Source organism: Cyprinodon tularosa, unplaced genomic scaffold, assembly GCF_016077235.1.
Source record: "Cyprinodon tularosa strain WSP-4 unplaced genomic scaffold, ASM1607723v1 ctg239, whole genome shotgun sequence".
NCBI lineage: Eukaryota > Metazoa > Chordata > Actinopteri > Cyprinodontiformes > Cyprinodontidae > Cyprinodon > Cyprinodon tularosa.
Genome location: NW_024038892.1, coordinates 1486876 through 1505048, shown reverse-complemented (window position 1 = coordinate 1505048; position 18173 = coordinate 1486876). Strand labels below are relative to the sequence as shown.

General features: G+C 38.0%; 1 protein-coding gene across 1 annotated transcript; it reads left to right on the top strand.

Annotated features, from left to right (window-relative positions):
• Positions 1 to 1077: 1077 nt before the first annotated feature.
• On the top strand, positions 1078 to 17622 carry calcoco1a (calcium binding and coiled-coil domain 1a). The gene is made up of 15 exons (XM_038287399.1): positions 1078 to 1259; positions 6239 to 6403; positions 6743 to 6845; positions 8232 to 8434; positions 8574 to 8786; positions 8930 to 9078; positions 9154 to 9223; positions 9342 to 9497; positions 10171 to 10425; positions 10534 to 10659; positions 10869 to 10964; positions 11528 to 11615; positions 11798 to 12045; positions 12301 to 12392; positions 15198 to 17622. The coding sequence occupies exons 2-15, from the start codon at positions 6272 to 6274 to the stop codon at positions 15223 to 15225; spliced, it is 1959 nt and encodes a 652-aa protein (XP_038143327.1). The 5' UTR covers positions 1078 to 1259; positions 6239 to 6271; the 3' UTR covers positions 15226 to 17622.
• The last annotated feature ends 551 nt before the right edge of the window (positions 17623 to 18173 follow it).

Genomic DNA, 18173 nt, shown 5'->3' with positions numbered 1-18173 from the left:
GCACCATAGAGAGCATTCTGACCAGCTGTCTCACTGTGTGTTGTGGAGGCTGCAGCTCCTCAGACTGGAAGAAAGTCAGGAGAGTGGTGAGAACAGCAGAGAGGATCATCGGGGCTCTTCTTCCTCCCCTCCATAAAAGACATTTCATCCCAGCGCTGCGTGTCCCGAGCCCATAACATTATAAATGACCCCTCACACCCCCACCATGGACTGTTCTCCCTGCTGCCCTCTGGGAAGAGACTTCAAAGCATCCGATGCAGGTCCAGCAGATTCCACAACAGTTTCTTCCCAACTGCCATTAGACTGCTAAATGTTTTGAAAAATGGGTTACTGTATTGTATTTTATTATATTTATTATATTTTATCATTATATAAAAATGAAAATGTTAGAACAGTAAATTTACAGTCATATGTTTAAATAACTGTTTTTACGTATATTTTTTTTACTATTTTTCAAGGCTGCACTTTAAAAAAAGATTAAATAACCCAGAGAGCTGTTCCAAACAAAATGTATTTTGTTTTACACTTGTGTAAACAAATCTGTCTAAGTTTTATTTAGAAAGCACGGATGTTTGAATATATTTGTCTATTTGTAAGCAAAGGCAGTAGTAAAGTATTGTTTGTCTTAATTTACAAAGTATGGATGTTTTGCTCGTTAATTTTCTTGTTGGAACAGTGTAGATTGATCCTTTTGGTGCCTATCTATTTTCAGCCCCCCCCTCAGTGTACATTGGTTATTGCCTGGCCACCCTTATAAAAAATTTCTGGCTACGCCTCTGTGTTTCATAAGAGCCACTAGGAAAAAAAAAACAATAATTGAATCGCTGCAGTTGTTATTGGATTATTTCTTCCATCGTAAACCTTTTAATTGGTGCATCAGGATGACATGTGTCAGCTGTGCAGAGCGATGAGGAAAACAACGCTGGATGTGGAGCGGCATCGTATGACGCGCAGCGGCCGGTCAGCGCGTCCTCATCCTGGGGGTTGTAGTTCCGGCTCTCCTTACCTACCGTAATTCCAGCTGTTTTGCGAACAACAGCTCCCACAATCCAACAGCGAAGCTTGACGCTGTCGTGCATATGTTTTGCTTTGTTTTTTCCTTTTTTTGTTTTGTTATTGTTTCGGGTAACTGTGGCAGCTGGGTCCAAACAGGATCAAACCCCGTTGAGCTGCATGTGTTCCCCTGGTTTTCAGCAGGACTAAAGACGCTCTGAGTCGCACAGAGAAGTTCCGTTCAGCGCATCCAGGGCGATTTAAAGGTAAGAGACTCTTCGCATTGCAACTCGAGATAAAATGTGCGCAGATGTTTTGTTTTTGCTTGACAAACCCTGTTACCTCGAGCAAGTCAGCCAAACGGATCATATTTAGTAATAACACCGTAATGACTGATGAAAAAACATGTATTTGTATGTTTTTTCCTGAATAAACTTGCATCGAAGTGACTGCCTCTGTTTCCCTGACATGCCCTCCTTTCTGAAGGGCCTCAAGCCTCCTGTCTATATATGAACAGTCAAAAAGCGGCTGTAAATGTTCTACTTTAACCTTTAATTATCGGATTTATCTGCATCTACGACACGCAGATAATGTTTTTGGTGTGTGCATGTATATTTAAAAAAAAAATTTCTAAATGGAAACTGGAAGCATCTTACGACTACGACGGAGTATTAGGGCCACACATGAAGAGAAAAAATATTTTTGCCATGACGAGATTAAACTCGACATGTCGACTTTAAAGTCGACATGTCGAGTTTAAAGTCGACATGTCGACATTAAACTTTTTGAGAATAAAGTTGAAATGTCATGTTGAGTTTAATCTCGACGTGTCGACTTTAAACTCGCCATTTCGAGAATAAAGTTGATATATCGTGGCGACTTTAATCTCGACATTCCAAAGTTTGGAGAAATTAGCAACCGAGCTCCACAGCTGCAGTCTGCACTTTAAGAGTGAAGGTAGTCTTTGACGTGCTGCAACTGTATAGGATTCTGTGCATGTATCCTGTGCAGCGGTTGGCTCTCTTGAACTAATTTAAATTTTATTGTCGACACGTCGAGATTAAACTCAACATGACATTTCAACTTTATTCTCGAAATGGCAAGTTTAAAGTCGACAGGGCGAGATTAAACTCAACATGACATTTTAACTTTATTCTCGAAATGTTGAGTTTAATGTCGACATGTCGACTTTAAAGTCGACATGTCGAGTTTAATCTCGTCATGGCAAAAATATTTTTTCTCTTCATATATGGCCCTAATACTCCGTCGTATACGACGGAGTACGACGGAGTATTAGGGCCACACATGAAGAGAAAAAATATTTTTGCCATGACGAGATTAAACTCGACATGTCAACTTTAAAGTCGACATGTCGACATTAAACTCAACATTTCGAGAATAAAGTTGAAATGTCATGTTGAGTTTAATCTCTACGTGTCGACTTTAAACTCGCCCTGTCGACTTTAAACTCGCCATTTCGAGAATAAAGTTGATATATCGTGGCGACTTCAATCTCGACATTCCAAAGTTTGGAGAAAAGAGCAACCGCGCTCCACAGCTGCAGTCTGCTTTTTATGAGTGAAGGTAGTCTTTGACGTGCTGCAACTGTATAATCATCACAGGAAGCGGTGGCCTACCAATAATAACGTAACGTCTTTCCCTATGCTTACCCAGGCTCGCAGTTCTGAATTTGAGAACATGTCAGTCATTTCAACTTTATTCTCGAAATGGCGAGTTTAAAGTCGACAGGGCGAGTTTAAAGTCGACATGTCGAGTTTAATCTCGTCATGGCAAAAATATTTTTTCTCTTCATGTGTGGCCCTAATACTCCGTCGTAACGGAGTATTAGGGCCACACATGAAGAGAAAAAATATTTTTGCCATGACGAGATTAAACTCGACATGTCGACTTTAAAGTCGACATGTCGAGTTTAATCTCGCCATTTCGAGAATAAAGTTGATATATCGTGGCGACTTTAATCTCGACATTCCAAAGTTTGGAGAAAAGAGCAACCGCGCTCCACAGCTGCAGTCTGCGTTTTAAGAGTGAAGGTAGTCTTTGACGTGCTGCAACTGTATAACTGTATAATCATCACAGAAAGTACAATTTGACCAAATCATCTACACAAGGCATGTCTGATTCTGGATTCTGTGCATGTAACCTGTGGAGCGGTTGGCTCTCTTGAACTAATTTCAACTTTATTGTCGACACGTCGAGATTAAACTCAACATGACATTTCAACTTTATTCTCGAAATGTTGAGTTTAATGTCGACATGTCGACTTTAAAGTCGACATGTCGAGTTTAATCTCGTAATGGCAAAAATATTTTTTCTTTTCATGTGTGGCCCTAATACTCCGTCGTACATCTTTGTAGGTTTATAGAAATTAATGCAAAAATATTTATGTGAAATTCACATTGTGAAAGGACATTGCTCGTTGTTTTTTGTTCCAGGCGTGCTAATTATAGTGCTTTGCAAAGTTTTAACACCTCCTTAATAACTTTTTCTTATTCTGACACAGAGGCGTAGCCAGACATTTTAGTGGCCAGGCAATAACCAATGCACACTGAGGGGAGGCCGGAAGTAGATAAGCACCAAAACCTCATGGTCAATCTACACTGTTCCAATAGGAAAATTAACGAGCAAAACATCCATATTTTCTAAATAAAAACAAACTATATTTTCCCACAGCCTTTTCTAACACATAGATGCATATATTCAAATATCTGTGCTTTCTAAATAAAAGGTATAGTGGATAAACTTCCTTCAGGTTTGAATTTTGGGCGAACATCTTTTCCATTGTTATTGATTAACTACTTTTATCAGTAATCCTTCTGCATAATATTGATATTTACAAGTACTAATATCTAAAAAAATTATTATTTAATACGTTTTTATTAAAACAGTTATTTATCTATGATTTCACTGAAGACTCCTGACTGACTTGCAGAGACATTTTCTCTTTACCCCATAAAACAAAATCTATTTCTGAAGAGCATGCAATATGTACTTATCATCTTTAATGTTAGTATATTGATGTGCATAATTAACCAGTGTTTTTGTTGTAAAGTAATTGTTAATATATGAAAAATGTTTTGAATATTACAATTGAGAGTATTACTGCAGCCACCAACTGTATTAGAGGGAAATAAATGGTAGGGGTGGCCACAGGTTATGGCCACCCCTGGCCCCCCATCTAGCTCCGCCCCTGTTCTGACAACTGACGTCACAACTGATTTTATTAGAATTCACACATCAGCACAAAGCTCACCATATTGTGATTGGGTGTGATTAAAATTATTATTTTAATTTGAAGTACTATTTATGATTATGTTAATAAACTAACTATAATAACACCTCCCTTTGACGGATTAGTGAAAATTTAACCCATTATTGTAAGACAGTTTAAAACAAAATTATCTACTAATATCAATTAAACTGAATTGTTGAATAAGATAGTGGTCAAATTGTAAACCCTCTGCAATTTGTATATCTAAAAAGGTGTTTCCCTAAATTATATGAGAACAGTGAAAGTAAACCAATACTTAATAACATTATATTTAGAATTTCACCTTCTTGAAATTTCAACTTTATTACAGAAATGATTTGCTAAACACATTTATTGATGAATAGGAAATATTAAGTGGAAAATTGACTGTAATATGTTGAAATTAATAAGAATGTGTCAGACTTCAGAAGGATCCCAGAGATCTATGATTGTTCCAAAACCGTTTTCTACATTTTATTAATCATGGAGCTCCATTAACAGCTCGCTCTGACATTGAAAAAAAAAAAAAAGAAATGGCATTGAAAAATAAAGCAGTCAAAAACATAATAGTTAAAATTTAAGCAGAAAATTCAAACATTTTAACATCATTGAAAATTCAAGCATTGAAAAACCTACTTAAAAGTAAAAGCTTCGGATTACACACTCGTTTTACGCTGCCGTTTTTTGTTTTTTATGAAAGAAACTTTCCTGCCCTTGCTGCAGAAAAGTGTCCACACATCATGATGCTGCCACCACCATGTTTCACTTTGTTTTTGTTGTTTTTTTGGTTGTTTTATTTCATGCATATTGTTTTGCATGTAGGCCAAATAATCAGTGTAGAATAGGGCTGGGTATTTGAAAATACTCATGTATTTTATTTTTTCCTGTCATATAAAACACAAAGTGCAAACTTGTAAATCAGACAGTTTAAACTTGAGATGTGAACAAAACTGTCTCATAAGTGCAAACTTGTTTGTGAAAAGTGAAAAAGTGAAGCCTCAGTCGAGCGAGTAGACGTGGCACAGCGGGAAACAGCAGACATGCATGAGCTGCATTATCTTCAATGCACAAACCATATTTGCAGCGTTGTCTGTAACAACTACAGGGTGTTTGCTGGTCAGCCCCAATTTGTTGCTGTCTTCAGTCAACCTATTGGCTATATTTGCAGCTGTCTGGCTTAAAGTTATCTTGAGTGCTCAACTGAATGTGAATGTCACACGCGTCACTATAAAACTAATCGATCTCATTCCCTAGACATAGATTCAAAATCGATTAAATCGATTTTTTTACCCAGTCCTAGTGTAGATCAATGTCTTTCTGGTTCATAATTTGACAGACTCGTGAAGTCTTGTTAAATAACTATTCACAGATTTTCTGACGGGCACTATTTTCATGCAACATTTGAAAAATATTTTTGAAAACCATGTAACATTTCCTCTCCTCTTATCAGTTATTTATTACTTTGTGTTGATCTGTTACACAAAAATCAAATTAAAATATATCAAAATGTCGGACAATGGGCAAGCTAAAAGTGTATAAATACTTCCAAATGACTATAGCTTGTATAATTTCTTGCAGCAATAGTTGTGAATTAATGATGCAGCATATATGAGCAAATACATGTTAATAATCACTTTTCACTGCTTGCTTTCATGTTATAAAGTGAAATAAATCTTATCTTTTTTTTTTTTTTTTTTTTAGAATGACTGAAATAGCCGCTGCTAAAAACTTGCTCAAAGCCTGTCCTGTCATAGAGGCTTAGATCTGGTGTCCTTTCCTCAAGTACACACTCAGTCAGGCTATCTTCTTACACTAAATAAATATTCAGAGGCTTCTACTAGCTCATGTTCGGTCACCAGCTGTCACCTTTCCCCCCTTTCACAATCAGCACACCTTATAAAATGTACAGTTTTCAAGCCCAAGCTTCTTATAAATACTCCAAAACTTGTCCGTAAATGTATTTTATATTTCTTATAGGTATCAAATAGCTCGCCACTGTTTTGTGTTGCCATGGACAAGGCTTGGAGGGTGGAGTTTCGAAATGTGGGATGCACCTACTTTCCTCAAAGCAGAGTCGACTGCCACTACACGCTAAGCTCACAGCACAGCTGGGCCAGCAGCGATTGGATTGGGCTCTTCAAGGTATCGCTACCTTGACAACTGACTTAAAGTCAAGAGAATGTGCTTATAAAAAATTCTGGAGAAGTGTGCTACATCTTTTTTTGTTTTTTAATCAGTTCTTGATCTGAATGTTTTTTTTATATTCCATCAAATTAAAAGTATATATTGTAAATAAAAGAGCTGCAAAAAAGAGCTGTTTTAATATACGTTAGTCATGGATTTTATTAATAATGTAATTCTAAAGCAAAATCGTACTTATGCTTACAGTTGTGTTACCTTGAGATTCCCATACCATATGGTGTGAATTTTAAAAATAGATGAACCTTGAACTGAATTAACGGCTGCATTTGTTTTCTTCAGGTGGGCTGGTCATCAGTCAAGAACTATGAAACCTTTGTTTGGGCTCTGGTCCCAGCTGCTTATCAAGAGGGGATGGAGGTCAACTGCTGCGTGCACTTCCAGGGTACTCATACCCTTGTGTTTACCGTTCATAGCTAGAGCTGTTTAGCACATAAAACTTCTGCAGGAGTCACATTTATTTAAAAAGCTCCATATAATGCTTGTTCACATAGAATTTTCCCCGTAAAAATAATAATAAAAAACAAATCCAGTGCAGAAAAAAATATCCTGCCCAGCCTTGTCTTGAATACAAAATTTCTCTGTCTTGGCTTGAATTAATTTCTTCACTGAGGTTTAAAGCCTGCTCCCCTGACTGCTGAACACTGCTACTTTATCTTGTATGTTGAGTAAAACTGCTCTCACTCTAAATAAAGTGTGCAGCAGGCAGACATGCAGACTTCAGTGTGTGGTCATTCTAATCCGTTATCAGAAGGAAATCAGTTGAACAAAGTCAAAAGAGAGAATTTATGGCTACTTACACTCTGTGATGCTGTGAAGTTAAAAAGTGAACTGCTTCTGCAGGATGTTAGCTAATGCACACAGCTCATAAGCTTTGGTGCTAATTTATTCTTCAACACTGGTTCCATTTTTATCACATGATGTGAAAAACTGTCACTTTTTCCTGATACGTAAGATGACTCGTGGTGGAAGAGACCAGGAGAATATTTAGGACATACATACTAATTTTAAACAAAGAAAATCAAAACCTGGAATAAGAAGAGCAGAAGTTGGAAATAAAATCAAAGTAATATTGTTCACACACACAGAGATTAAACATATAAAAGTAATTTTAGATTTTTTTTAATAAAAATAGCCTAAAGTGTAAGCATTCTTAAACCTGGCTGCTCAAAGATTTTTTTTTGCTTACCATCCATTGGTCGTCTACTCCATTATTTAGTTTTCCTAAGTTAGAAAAAGGACTTTGTGTGTGTTACAATAGAACTAGTTTTCTCTAGCTGCTGCATTCATAAATTAATACAACTAAGTTTAGTATGCTGGCAGAACTTTTATTTGTATCCAGCTCCAAATTTAAATATTTAGACATTATTCTCAAGTGAAAACATACTTTATCCACATATTTTTGTTTGCATTAATTTATCTAATATTAAGTCTCACTCTTGTGAACCCATAAAAGTGCTCTCCTTGCCTCATGAGGTCCATGCATTGTTGCCCCAATAGTGTATTAATATAAGTTAAAACACATTTTGATACAAGATCATTCTTTGTTTTGCAAAACCTAAATCAATTAAGTGAGATTTTTTAAGAGTGTAACGAAAGTGCAGGGAATTTATTGAATTACCACAAAACCACAAACCGCAACATTTTCAAATTGCACTGTGCTTAATTTTTCTTGAATGCATATTAATTATAAAATTGGGGCAGTGCTAAATTACGGCGTTCTCTCTCTCATAATGTTTTTTATGATGAAACATTGTGTCATTATTTTCAGCCTCCTACTTGCCCAAACCAAGCTCCCAGGAATATGAATTTGTATATGTGGATGCTAAAGAGGAAGTGTGCTCCCGGAGCTCAAAATTCACTTTCTGTGCACCGAAGCCTCTTGAGGACATTGTGACCCTCGAGGAAGCGTGCCATGGTGAGGATGAAGGCACAGACATGCTGCTGGTAATACCAAGGGCCGAACTCCTGCAGGTGAGTCTGAGCATGAAAACAACAAAAGATAACATTGATGAGATGCTGCTTTAGTGAATGCTTTTAGAGTTGCATAATTAATGAGTGTAGATGGAAGAAATCCTGAGACGCAGGCCTTGTTTTTCCTGCCTCTTTTTAGAGTCGGCTGCAGGAGTGTCTGCGAGAGCGCGCCGAGCTGCTGCGTGAGCAGGAGGTGGCAAAAAGGCAAAGGGAGAGAGACAGGGAGGAACACAAGAGAGAGAAGCAGGAATGGGACAGACCGCGCAGAGGGTTGGAGCGTGAGCTTGGCAGGCTTAAGGAGGAGCTGATGCAGAGTCATCAGAAGATTGAGGAGATGGAGATGACGCAGAAGGTGGTGCATTAAGCTTGATCCAACTTTTCTCGGCACTCCTATTGTCTTCATTTTTCTGTTTATATTACTTCTTTTGTGTCTTTATTCATTTATTCCAGCCACATTTTAGAGGTCTTCAAAAATAACAAATGCATTTTTTTTAGGATGAAAAGGCTTTAGGAGAGTGTTTAGCCCAGGAGAAAGCAGCTTTAATGGATGCCAAGACAGCAAAAGAATATCTTATTAGAGAGCTCGAAGAGGATATCAAAACACTGACACAAAGAGCTGTGGAAAGAGAAACAGAGTTGGAGAGGTTTGACATATTTGCTGTTTTTACAAGGGTCTCATAAATAGTTTTGATTACTCATAACTAAATGTGTGTTTGCAGAATGAAAGACAGAGCCAAGAGGGCGATGGCCCTGAGAAAGGAGGAGGAGAGTGAAAGAAAAAGTCTCAAGGTTATTTTTTGCCCAAACCAATGGCATCTGACATGAAACAAAAAAAGTCTCTGTCCATCTCTATTCTTTTTCTGTTTATGATTTCTCCAGGTTAGTTGATTTCTGTCTGTTTTTTTAGAGCAAGCTGGATCAGACTGAAGCCGAGCTCAGAAGTCTGTCTAAGGAATTTCAGGTTCTCAGGAACTCTCTGGCTCAGAGAGACACCAGCGTCCTGCAGCTCCAGAACACCATCACAACCCTTACCCAAAAACTCACCACTGCTCACAGGAAGGAGGTCAGATATATATATAAAAAAAAACCTTCTTGAACATTTGCAAAGTTCCCATGCAGTCTGGAAGAGTTTGCATGTTGATGTCAGTCTCTTCCAAGCTGATTAAATAAAAAATAGATGGTATAGAAACATAATTCCCTACCCCTTCCATCTTTCCTTTAATTCCTTCATTGATCCTCCTGTAAACCTGTTACACTCTTTATTTTTTAATTTATCTCCATGTGTAATTCTGTCTCCATTCTTATGTCTGCTAGTTGATTGTTTCATTCTTTCCTCCATCTTTTAACTTATCTGTCCATCTACCTATTCATTCATGTACCTGTCCCTCAATTCACCTCCTCACAGTCTATGATTTTGCAAATTTCATATCAGAAATATGTGGAAATATCTGCCTTAGCTTCATTTTGAACTTTGATAGTCATTTATATTAAAACTGTAACAAGTTTTGTCATTTAAATTTTATCAATCAAGTACTCATCTTTTGTTTTGCTGGAAATTGTGTTTTGAATCTGCATTTTTACCATAGCACTGGCACTTTATTAAATGAAATTAGCATTTAATTCATAAATCATTCCAATATGGCCGTGTCATTATATTACTAGCACTTCATCTCAAATCACTTTTTTGTTTTGCCTCATTGGTAACAACCTATGTCTTTTGATTCTTTTGATATTAGACTGAAAGCGAAGCATCATTGAAGGAGATGCGGAGCCTACGGGAGCGATTTCACATGAGTGAACGCACCATTGAGGGTCTAAAGGGCGATTTAAGTACCCTGACAGCCCAAAGGGATCATGTACAAGCTGAACTGCATCAGACCCGAGTGCAGGCCGCCCAGCTCACCCTTCAGCTTGCAGATTCCACAATGGCCTTGAGAGAAGGGAGAGCAAACTGGGCTCAAGACCGACAGAATCTGCAGCGCACTGCGGAGGTAGGTTATTCATTATATAGACTTTGCTATTGAGTCATCAGCTTAAACAAGATCAAAAGACTTCACTTTGTGTAAGTATTTGATCATTTGTGTGTCTCACTTCAAAAGCTGGACCAGGAGCGCTGGGAGAAACTCAACACAGAGATGCAGAAGATCCAAGAGAGGCTGCAAGAGGAAAAAATGGAGAGGGTCAAGCTGGAGGTTGAACTAGGCAGAGAAAAAGATTGTAACCGGGTGAGTGAGGAACAGAGAAAATATATAATTTGGCATGCACCTTGTGACAAAAAGGCAACTCAAACGTGACACAAAAAGCAAGGCGCATGCCAAAGAGAAGCGCCACAGGAACGTCATAGCCAGTTAACATGTTCATACCCCATTTGTTGCTTTATGAGAGAAATGATTCAGCTGTATCTGATGCTATTTTTATGGCACCTGGCCTGAAGGTTCAGCTGAGTGAAACCCGAAGGGAACTGCAGGAGCTGAAAGCCAGCCAGAGGATTGCACAGAAAGAGAAAGAACAGCTACAAGCAGAGAAACAGGTCAGAACCAGGATAGTCTCTTTTAATAGACATCTGTTTAAATTAAGGGAAATATCGACATTACTATAATTACCATCATTAAAACTGCTTTGCATACTTTCTGTGTCATATAATTTGCTTTTTATAACAAATCCATACTGATGCAACAAAAATGGGTGTATGTGCCTATCCCAGGTGTTAGGGATCTTCTCTTTTGTTGCCTTCTTGTTATTGTGCTATATAAATTGTTTATAGTGCAATATAAAATGCTGGTTTTCAGGTCAGCGACTGTGCCTGTTAATGTGTCTTCACAGTTTTTGTTGGCCAACCAGGCTCACATTTGCCAGCTGCAGACTCATTAAACAATCAGAACTGTATGTTCTGCACCACTTCAGATGCACAAAAATAAAGATTTCAGTATAAAGCATAGCTTTTTACATTAAACTTGGGATTTTTTGCATCTATTGTGCGTCATCTTATGTCACTTTGGTTTGATTACGTCAGATATCATACTGGTTATAAGGCTAATGGCTGATGGAGCCCTTCTTGAGCTTGTGATGTGATCTGTGTAATTCCTGCCACAGGAGCTGATGGAATACATCTGTCAGCTGGAACAGAAGACAGGAACAATGACCAGTGCCAGGTGGAACGCTGCACCAATTGCCTCCACAGGTGAATTGAGGCGGACATCAATCTACTGTATGCCCTGCAGATGTGAACAGTAAAAATGTCATCCGCTATCAAAGAGGAGAAGCACTAAATATCGCTCAGCGTGGCTTCTGTTGCGTGTGATGAGAGAGGTTTTGTGAGCGGAAACGTGACCTCCTTCTATTTACAACTTATCTTCCTGGCAGGGTGTCCTGAGACTGCGTTATCCGACTCTGAGGATGAGAGCCCAGAGGCTTTGCAGATCCTCCATCCGCAGAGATCTCTTGGCCACTACAGCCTCTGCGAGCAGGGCCAGCCTGAATCCCAGCTCCTCTCCACACCTCCGCTCTCCCCGCGGGACATGGACAGGAGCGTGGTGGTCATCAACCAGCCAGCCCCTCTCTCCCTGCCACACCAAGGAAACACTGATACTCTGCCTCACAGCTCTGATTCGGTGAGACGCACTACCAGAGCCGCTCCCTGTCACCATAGTATAATTATATGTGATAGTGAAAATGAGCTATGGCTTCCAACTAATAGCCAGTCACACCAGTTAAACGTGGGCAGTGGGTCGTTTGATATAGACATTATCTCATGGAAGCAATTAGGCTGCTAGTTGGCAAGTTATTCGACTGTAATGGCTGCCGAAGGGATATGACTTAACTGCCTTATCCCTGTGTGTGTGTGTATTCTTTATTCTGGTATTTAGGAGGAGGAATCTGATCCAGTTCAGCGAGGAAGGAAAAACTCTGAAGAGGAAACTGCACTTCTGTTGGCTGAATACAAGGACACATTTCTAAGGTACCAACTTCCACTGCAAAAAGCCGTAACCAATACATAGAACAAAGTGTAATAAATTAAGAGTTTCTTCTTATCTTTGATTTGGGCCATATTTTATTTGCCTAGTCCTGCCTGACTAAAAAATCATTCAGATATAAAACAACTTTATTGTTAAAAAAAATACATAACAGAAAACTTTGAAAGAATAATAATAGGGCTTAATCGTGATTATTGGATTATTGAAATAATCGTTAACTCAGTTAGTAATCAAAATAAAAATTGTCAATATGCTCTATCCAGAACTCCTCAAGTGAAAAAGTTTTAGTTTCATCTGGTTTAATTTCATAAAAAAGTCTTCTTTAAGGAACCTTTGGCTATCGGATTATTAATTGATTAATCAGAAAAGTAATTGACAGATGAATCGATTTGCTAAATAATCATTAGTTGCAGCCCCAGATATTATAATGGATCTTTAATATGTTTTTTTAATATTAATAACCAACCTGTCACTTTAATCTGGTCTCCTTATGGTCTAATCATTTAAAGTGACCTTAAGCAGTATTTCTATGATTTTTTTTAAGGTCTTTTAAGTCCTGTTTGGACTTCTAACTCAGTTCCGACACGTTTACTGAGGAACTGTTTTTATGTTCCGTAAATCTGCTGACTGTGACTTATAAATCATTTAGACTTCAATTGCCAATGTATAACGGATAAATAACAGACACATGTGCAGACCAATTGTAAACTCAACCTTCAGTCAGTTTGTTACTATCAGCCTCCGCTGGGCCTTTTTGATCCCAACATCAATCACCATGAGGAATACTAATCTTCTAAGAAAAAAAAAAAGACTATGTAAAATCCAGACTTCTTTGGCGTGTTTCAGATTTTTTCTTTGGGCATTTCCTTAATATTGGAAATTTGAATGATATCAGCAAAAAAATATAAAAAATAAAAAACATATATATATATATATATATATTAGAAAATAATATATTAGATTGCATCTAAAATCTGTGATATATGCTGTTGATAGAAACACTTCACTTGTGATAATAATAAATTGGTCAGCTTTTCTCATACTGTTACATACTGTAATGTTGACTATTTTTGAGTAATACCACTTGATCCTTTTATTACATAATGAGGAGTAATAAAAGTATCTATGAATCGTCTGATATGGTATTAGCTTAATATTGGTAATGTTCAATACTCTGAGCTGCAATATCAGCATGAATATGAATATGAACAATATATTTTAGCTTATAATGGTGTGATCCCATATATTCCATGACTGATTTGGTTTGGTGCTGGTTTAGTGACCTACTGCCTACCTAGGTTTATATCTATCTTATATTATTACCAACTTGTTTGTACTGCCTGTAAATAATAACAAGTACAAATACTCTGAGCAAAACTAATAATCTAGACGTAACCTAATAATACATAAAAACAGTCAAAATATACAAAAAGCTTTTCTTTTTTTGTTTTGTTTTGTTTTTTGCCTAACAACATAAGCCGTGCAAAACACTGGGATGTAAAAAATTGAAGGATTTGCTCTTATCATCTTCAAATACTGATGAAAGTAGAAGTCTGTTAAAGTTAACAGGAAATATTAAGTATGGAGTTTAGACTGGGATATCCCAGACAAACAAGTCTGTGAGGCCCCACGTCACCATTTAGAGAACTGAAAGGATCTGCTGTTTGCTTTCTTGGTACCAGACACCACAATGGACCATCAGGGATGTTTGTAGCTTAATGGTTCAACCCTGTTTTGGCAGCAACACTGGAACCAGCACACCATTAGACAGCATGTCCTAATGTTATGCCTAACTGGTGCATTTTGTCAGCTTAATAACATAAGAGTATAAGACATTATAAAGCGTTTTGCTCTTTAACAGCCTCTTTGAAAATCTATAGAATTTCAGAAGAATTCTTAAACATATAGCTGAGGATATTCTTTTTCCAGTTTGGATCATCAAAATAAATCATCCTCCTAATTGTCAATCATTCTGGTGATGTGTTCACAAAAGGCCGTCCCCATTTTCACTTAAAATTGCAAATCTTCTTTTGGAAAGTAAGCTTGTATGAACGAAGTAAACAGCAACTTTTAAACAGAGCATGCACAAGGAGAAATGGGCTTGTGACAATTTCATATAAATCCTGCTTTACGGTACTTCTTGTGTGGGGGGAAAAAACCCCTGAAGGCAAGGAAATCCTCCTGGCCGGTGATTTAAACCAACTTCAGCAACATCCTGATTTGCTATTTGCCTTCAGAACCACTCTGTAAATCACCCCCTTTATACATGAAGTTTATTTTGAAATGTATTATTTCCAGATCAGTGATTAAATTAATTGCACTGATTGAATGCACAGGATCTCACTAAATGATGTTCGTTAGTTTGCTTCTCTTCCCTCACAAAGCTTGCAAATTCACGCAGGGATATGAGAGGCATTATTTATGGTGACGGGGGAGCCATGGCTGGAAGATGGAAGCTTTGAATATGTGGTCATAAATGAAGTAGAGTCAGGGTGAAGCAGGGGAAACTGTCTGAGACAGAGGTGAGGCGCTGGAGGGGAGGCAGGATAGGAGGACGAGGGGACAGAGAATGTGACAGGAAGCTGTAGCAATGATTTACCTGAGGGGTGTACCTCAGTCACGGGCCAATTTTCAGCATCGTTAAGGCTCTCGTACTCCCTCTCAGCTTCTCCTACGGTCTGGCCTCCATTTTCAACAACAATGTGTTTTGTTTTTTTTTGTTTTGTTTTTTTTTTTCCTCCTACACAAACACACACTCAGAAACACTATTTCTTTATGTCTTCCTGCAGTGATCTGGGAGACACCTCGCTATGGTGACGGGTGGACCAGCCAAGACAATGGCAAGCATTCAGAAAGCAAGAAGGGACTTTGTTTCCCGTTGCATCAACTAACAAGCACATAAACAGCACATTAAAAAAACAAGAAACAATGTTATATGCAATTACTCTGTATCTGCCACAAACCTTGCCCCCCACCCCGTACACTATTGTGTTATTGCCTCAGCCGTGCCAGCAGCGCGAGGTCAGCGTAGTGTTTATGACTCGCAGAAGACCGTTGCTCAGCTGGATGCTGCAGGAATTTTTGGGGCCTGGCGTTTGAGACTTTTCAGTCGGGTAGCAGAATGATTCCCGTTGAATCATTGCAGCTTCGAGAGCTTTACGACGGATGTAATGTCATTTTTATGGCGATTGTGATTAGGAGTCACGACGGGCTCTGTAATTATGATGTTTTGTGTAGACTCGACTCTGCGGGAAATCATGGCAAAGCTCTGCTCTGGTGTTAAATCCTCCGTCTCCTCCGGTTTGGACACTTTTCATGGCAGCATAAAGAAACGCCACAGCACCATTGATAAAGAAAAAATATATTGCAATAATGCAGGCTTATGACATCATATTTCTCCCTTTATACAGACCTAAAAGTTGATATGCACTTTTTATAGTACCAAATCACAGATGATTCATGCAGATGCTGTTAGGGTGATGCAGGCCTTCTTATGTTGACAGTGTTTAGAATAAGTAAGCTTATTAACAGCTGCTAAGATTGATGCAACATGCAGTTGTTTACAAAACTTCATGTGCTTTTCGCCTACATTTTTTGTTATTAATTAATCAAAACTTCTTTCCGATCATTAAAGATGCTTTCTTATCATTTGATCACGTTTTTAAAGCTTATTATTCTGTCATCTACTTTTAAATGTGTGCCTAAAATAATAAACGTAGTCAGCATTTACTGTAGGTGTTTCCTTCTACTCTTATACTGCCTAATAAAGAAAACTGCTGCCTCCCTTTTTAATCAATGCTGTATGCATTTTTCATGGTTTCCTCTTTTAAAATGAACTTGAGTTATGCTGCAAGTAAACTACTTCCAGCTTTAGGTGGAAACCGCCCATTTCGTGTAGTCTAGCATAAAAAAAACTTTTCATGCTTTGCCTAAGAAAATCCGCTACAGTGATGCTTGATTTCTATCTGCTGTATTTGCACCCTGTTTTTACTCTGGAGGATATTTTAGACTTAATATCGTTACTTAGAGATTCTGTATGTTCCGTGTGTGTTTTTTTATGATTTCTTTAAATTTAAAGCTGTGTGTTGTGGTCATATTATGCCTACGTTTTGACATTTTTACTGTCCATTTTCAAACCCTTACACAGAGCTAGGTGTTGGAGTTGTACTGTTACCATATATTGGTGCTAATCACACACCGCTTATGTTTAAGTTACAGTTCTTTACAAAAATATTCATAGCCTTCTAACTCTCTCCAATATTGAACATTATGATACATGCTTATAAAAAGTTTTTGCAAATAGAAAACGTAGGAGTTTGGCTTGCGTATTTACTCTTATATCCCAAAATACACTAAAGAAGCAACCAGTTCTATTCAGAAATCATCTCGGACGCAATATGGCTGTCAAGTGAAGATCTCAAAGGTTCGTTAAATACATATTCATGTTACTGAATTACCAAGTCCAAATGTAAATCCAGTAAAGAATCAGTAGCCTGTCTTAAGATTGATGTTCTATTTCTATTCAGTCTGACAAAGTTGGAGCAATTTTGCAAAGAATTAGCAGATGCTTCCTTCTAGATGACTCTTGAAGTCGGTTGCATTGGATTGCATTTGAGGATACATATAGAAAATCGGACTGAATACAAATTCAGTGATTTAATTATTTTTAAGACTATATATATGTTTACATTTTCCTCCTTTTTCCATTCATGCACTACATAATATGCATTAAAGTCGCCTATTTTAGGGAGAGAAAAAGCTAGAAATGTTTAGTAAGACTTGAATACTTTTGGAAAGTACTGTAATTATAAAAAACATACTAAACACTTTCAATGTATTCAGGACAATTACCATCAGAGAATAAATTGCTGTTAATAAAATTTTTGTCACTCTTCTGTTGAGTAGCATCCGATTAGGATTATAAAAGAGTTTAAACTTTTCAAAGCATTGTGTTTTTCTTTAAACAAAAGCCCACAAAATCTATTTTCCAAAGTCTTTGTTTCGTGGTTGAACTTTTTGTCGTGATGAAGTTTTATCTACATTTATGACCATTGAGAGCACTCTCCAGTACACTGCTCCGGTGGCCTTTTGTGTTTAAGTCTGTGTGTGACGGTTATCCTACATATAGGCTGCACAGTGTGTTTTTTTTTTCCCCAGCCTTCCTTCCTGTCAGGTTTGGGTGGGGCTCAGCATAATAAAACATGTTAATAACTAGAGCGTGTATGACTTTTTTTCCTTCTCCTGGTTAAAGATTATCCTGATATTTTGATCCTCACATGACATTTCACTGGTAATTAACTATCCAATTTCTTTGCACACAGTTATATAGCCCTATTCCCCTTTTGGTTAATTGCCTGTTTCGTATACATTTCTCATCCAGAATTTCCTCTCCTTTCATCCTTGGCTCCCCTCAGGGCTGTCCTGGTCATCATCTTCCTCGCAGTGCCTTCCCACTCCTTTGCCAGCTTCCTGTGCTCTGTTTTTAAGGTCTCGCCTTAGCCGCCCCTCCCTCCTATGCGTCCTCCATCTTAAGTCTGGGGTGACGATAGCTAATTATAAAATCAATGATGCCGGGCTGCCTAGTTTACAGCCCCCTCTAAAGCCTTAACTGGGAAATCACTGTGGGATTGATGACTCCCTCACTCTTTATCTCTTTTAATTAGAAATGTAAAAGATATGAAGACCCAGAGGCCAGAAAAGATCTCCTAGTTTTAACGACCCTCAACACCTCCATGCCCGGCGTTTGGTACCCTTGCCCAAATTTC

Bases quoted from the DNA above. Each gene is read 5' to 3' on its own strand.
- calcoco1a (XM_038287399.1), top strand. From the start codon at position 6,272: ATGGACAAGGCTTGGAGGGTGGAGTTTCGAAATGTGGGATGCACCTAC. The intron at 6,404-6,742 runs GTATCGCTACCT...TGTTTTCTTCAG, and splicing joins ATTGGATTGGGCTCTTCAAG to GTGGGCTGGTCATCAGTCAA. The intron at 12,393-15,197 runs GTACCAACTTCC...GTCTTCCTGCAG, and splicing joins TACAAGGACACATTTCTAAG to TGATCTGGGAGACACCTCGC.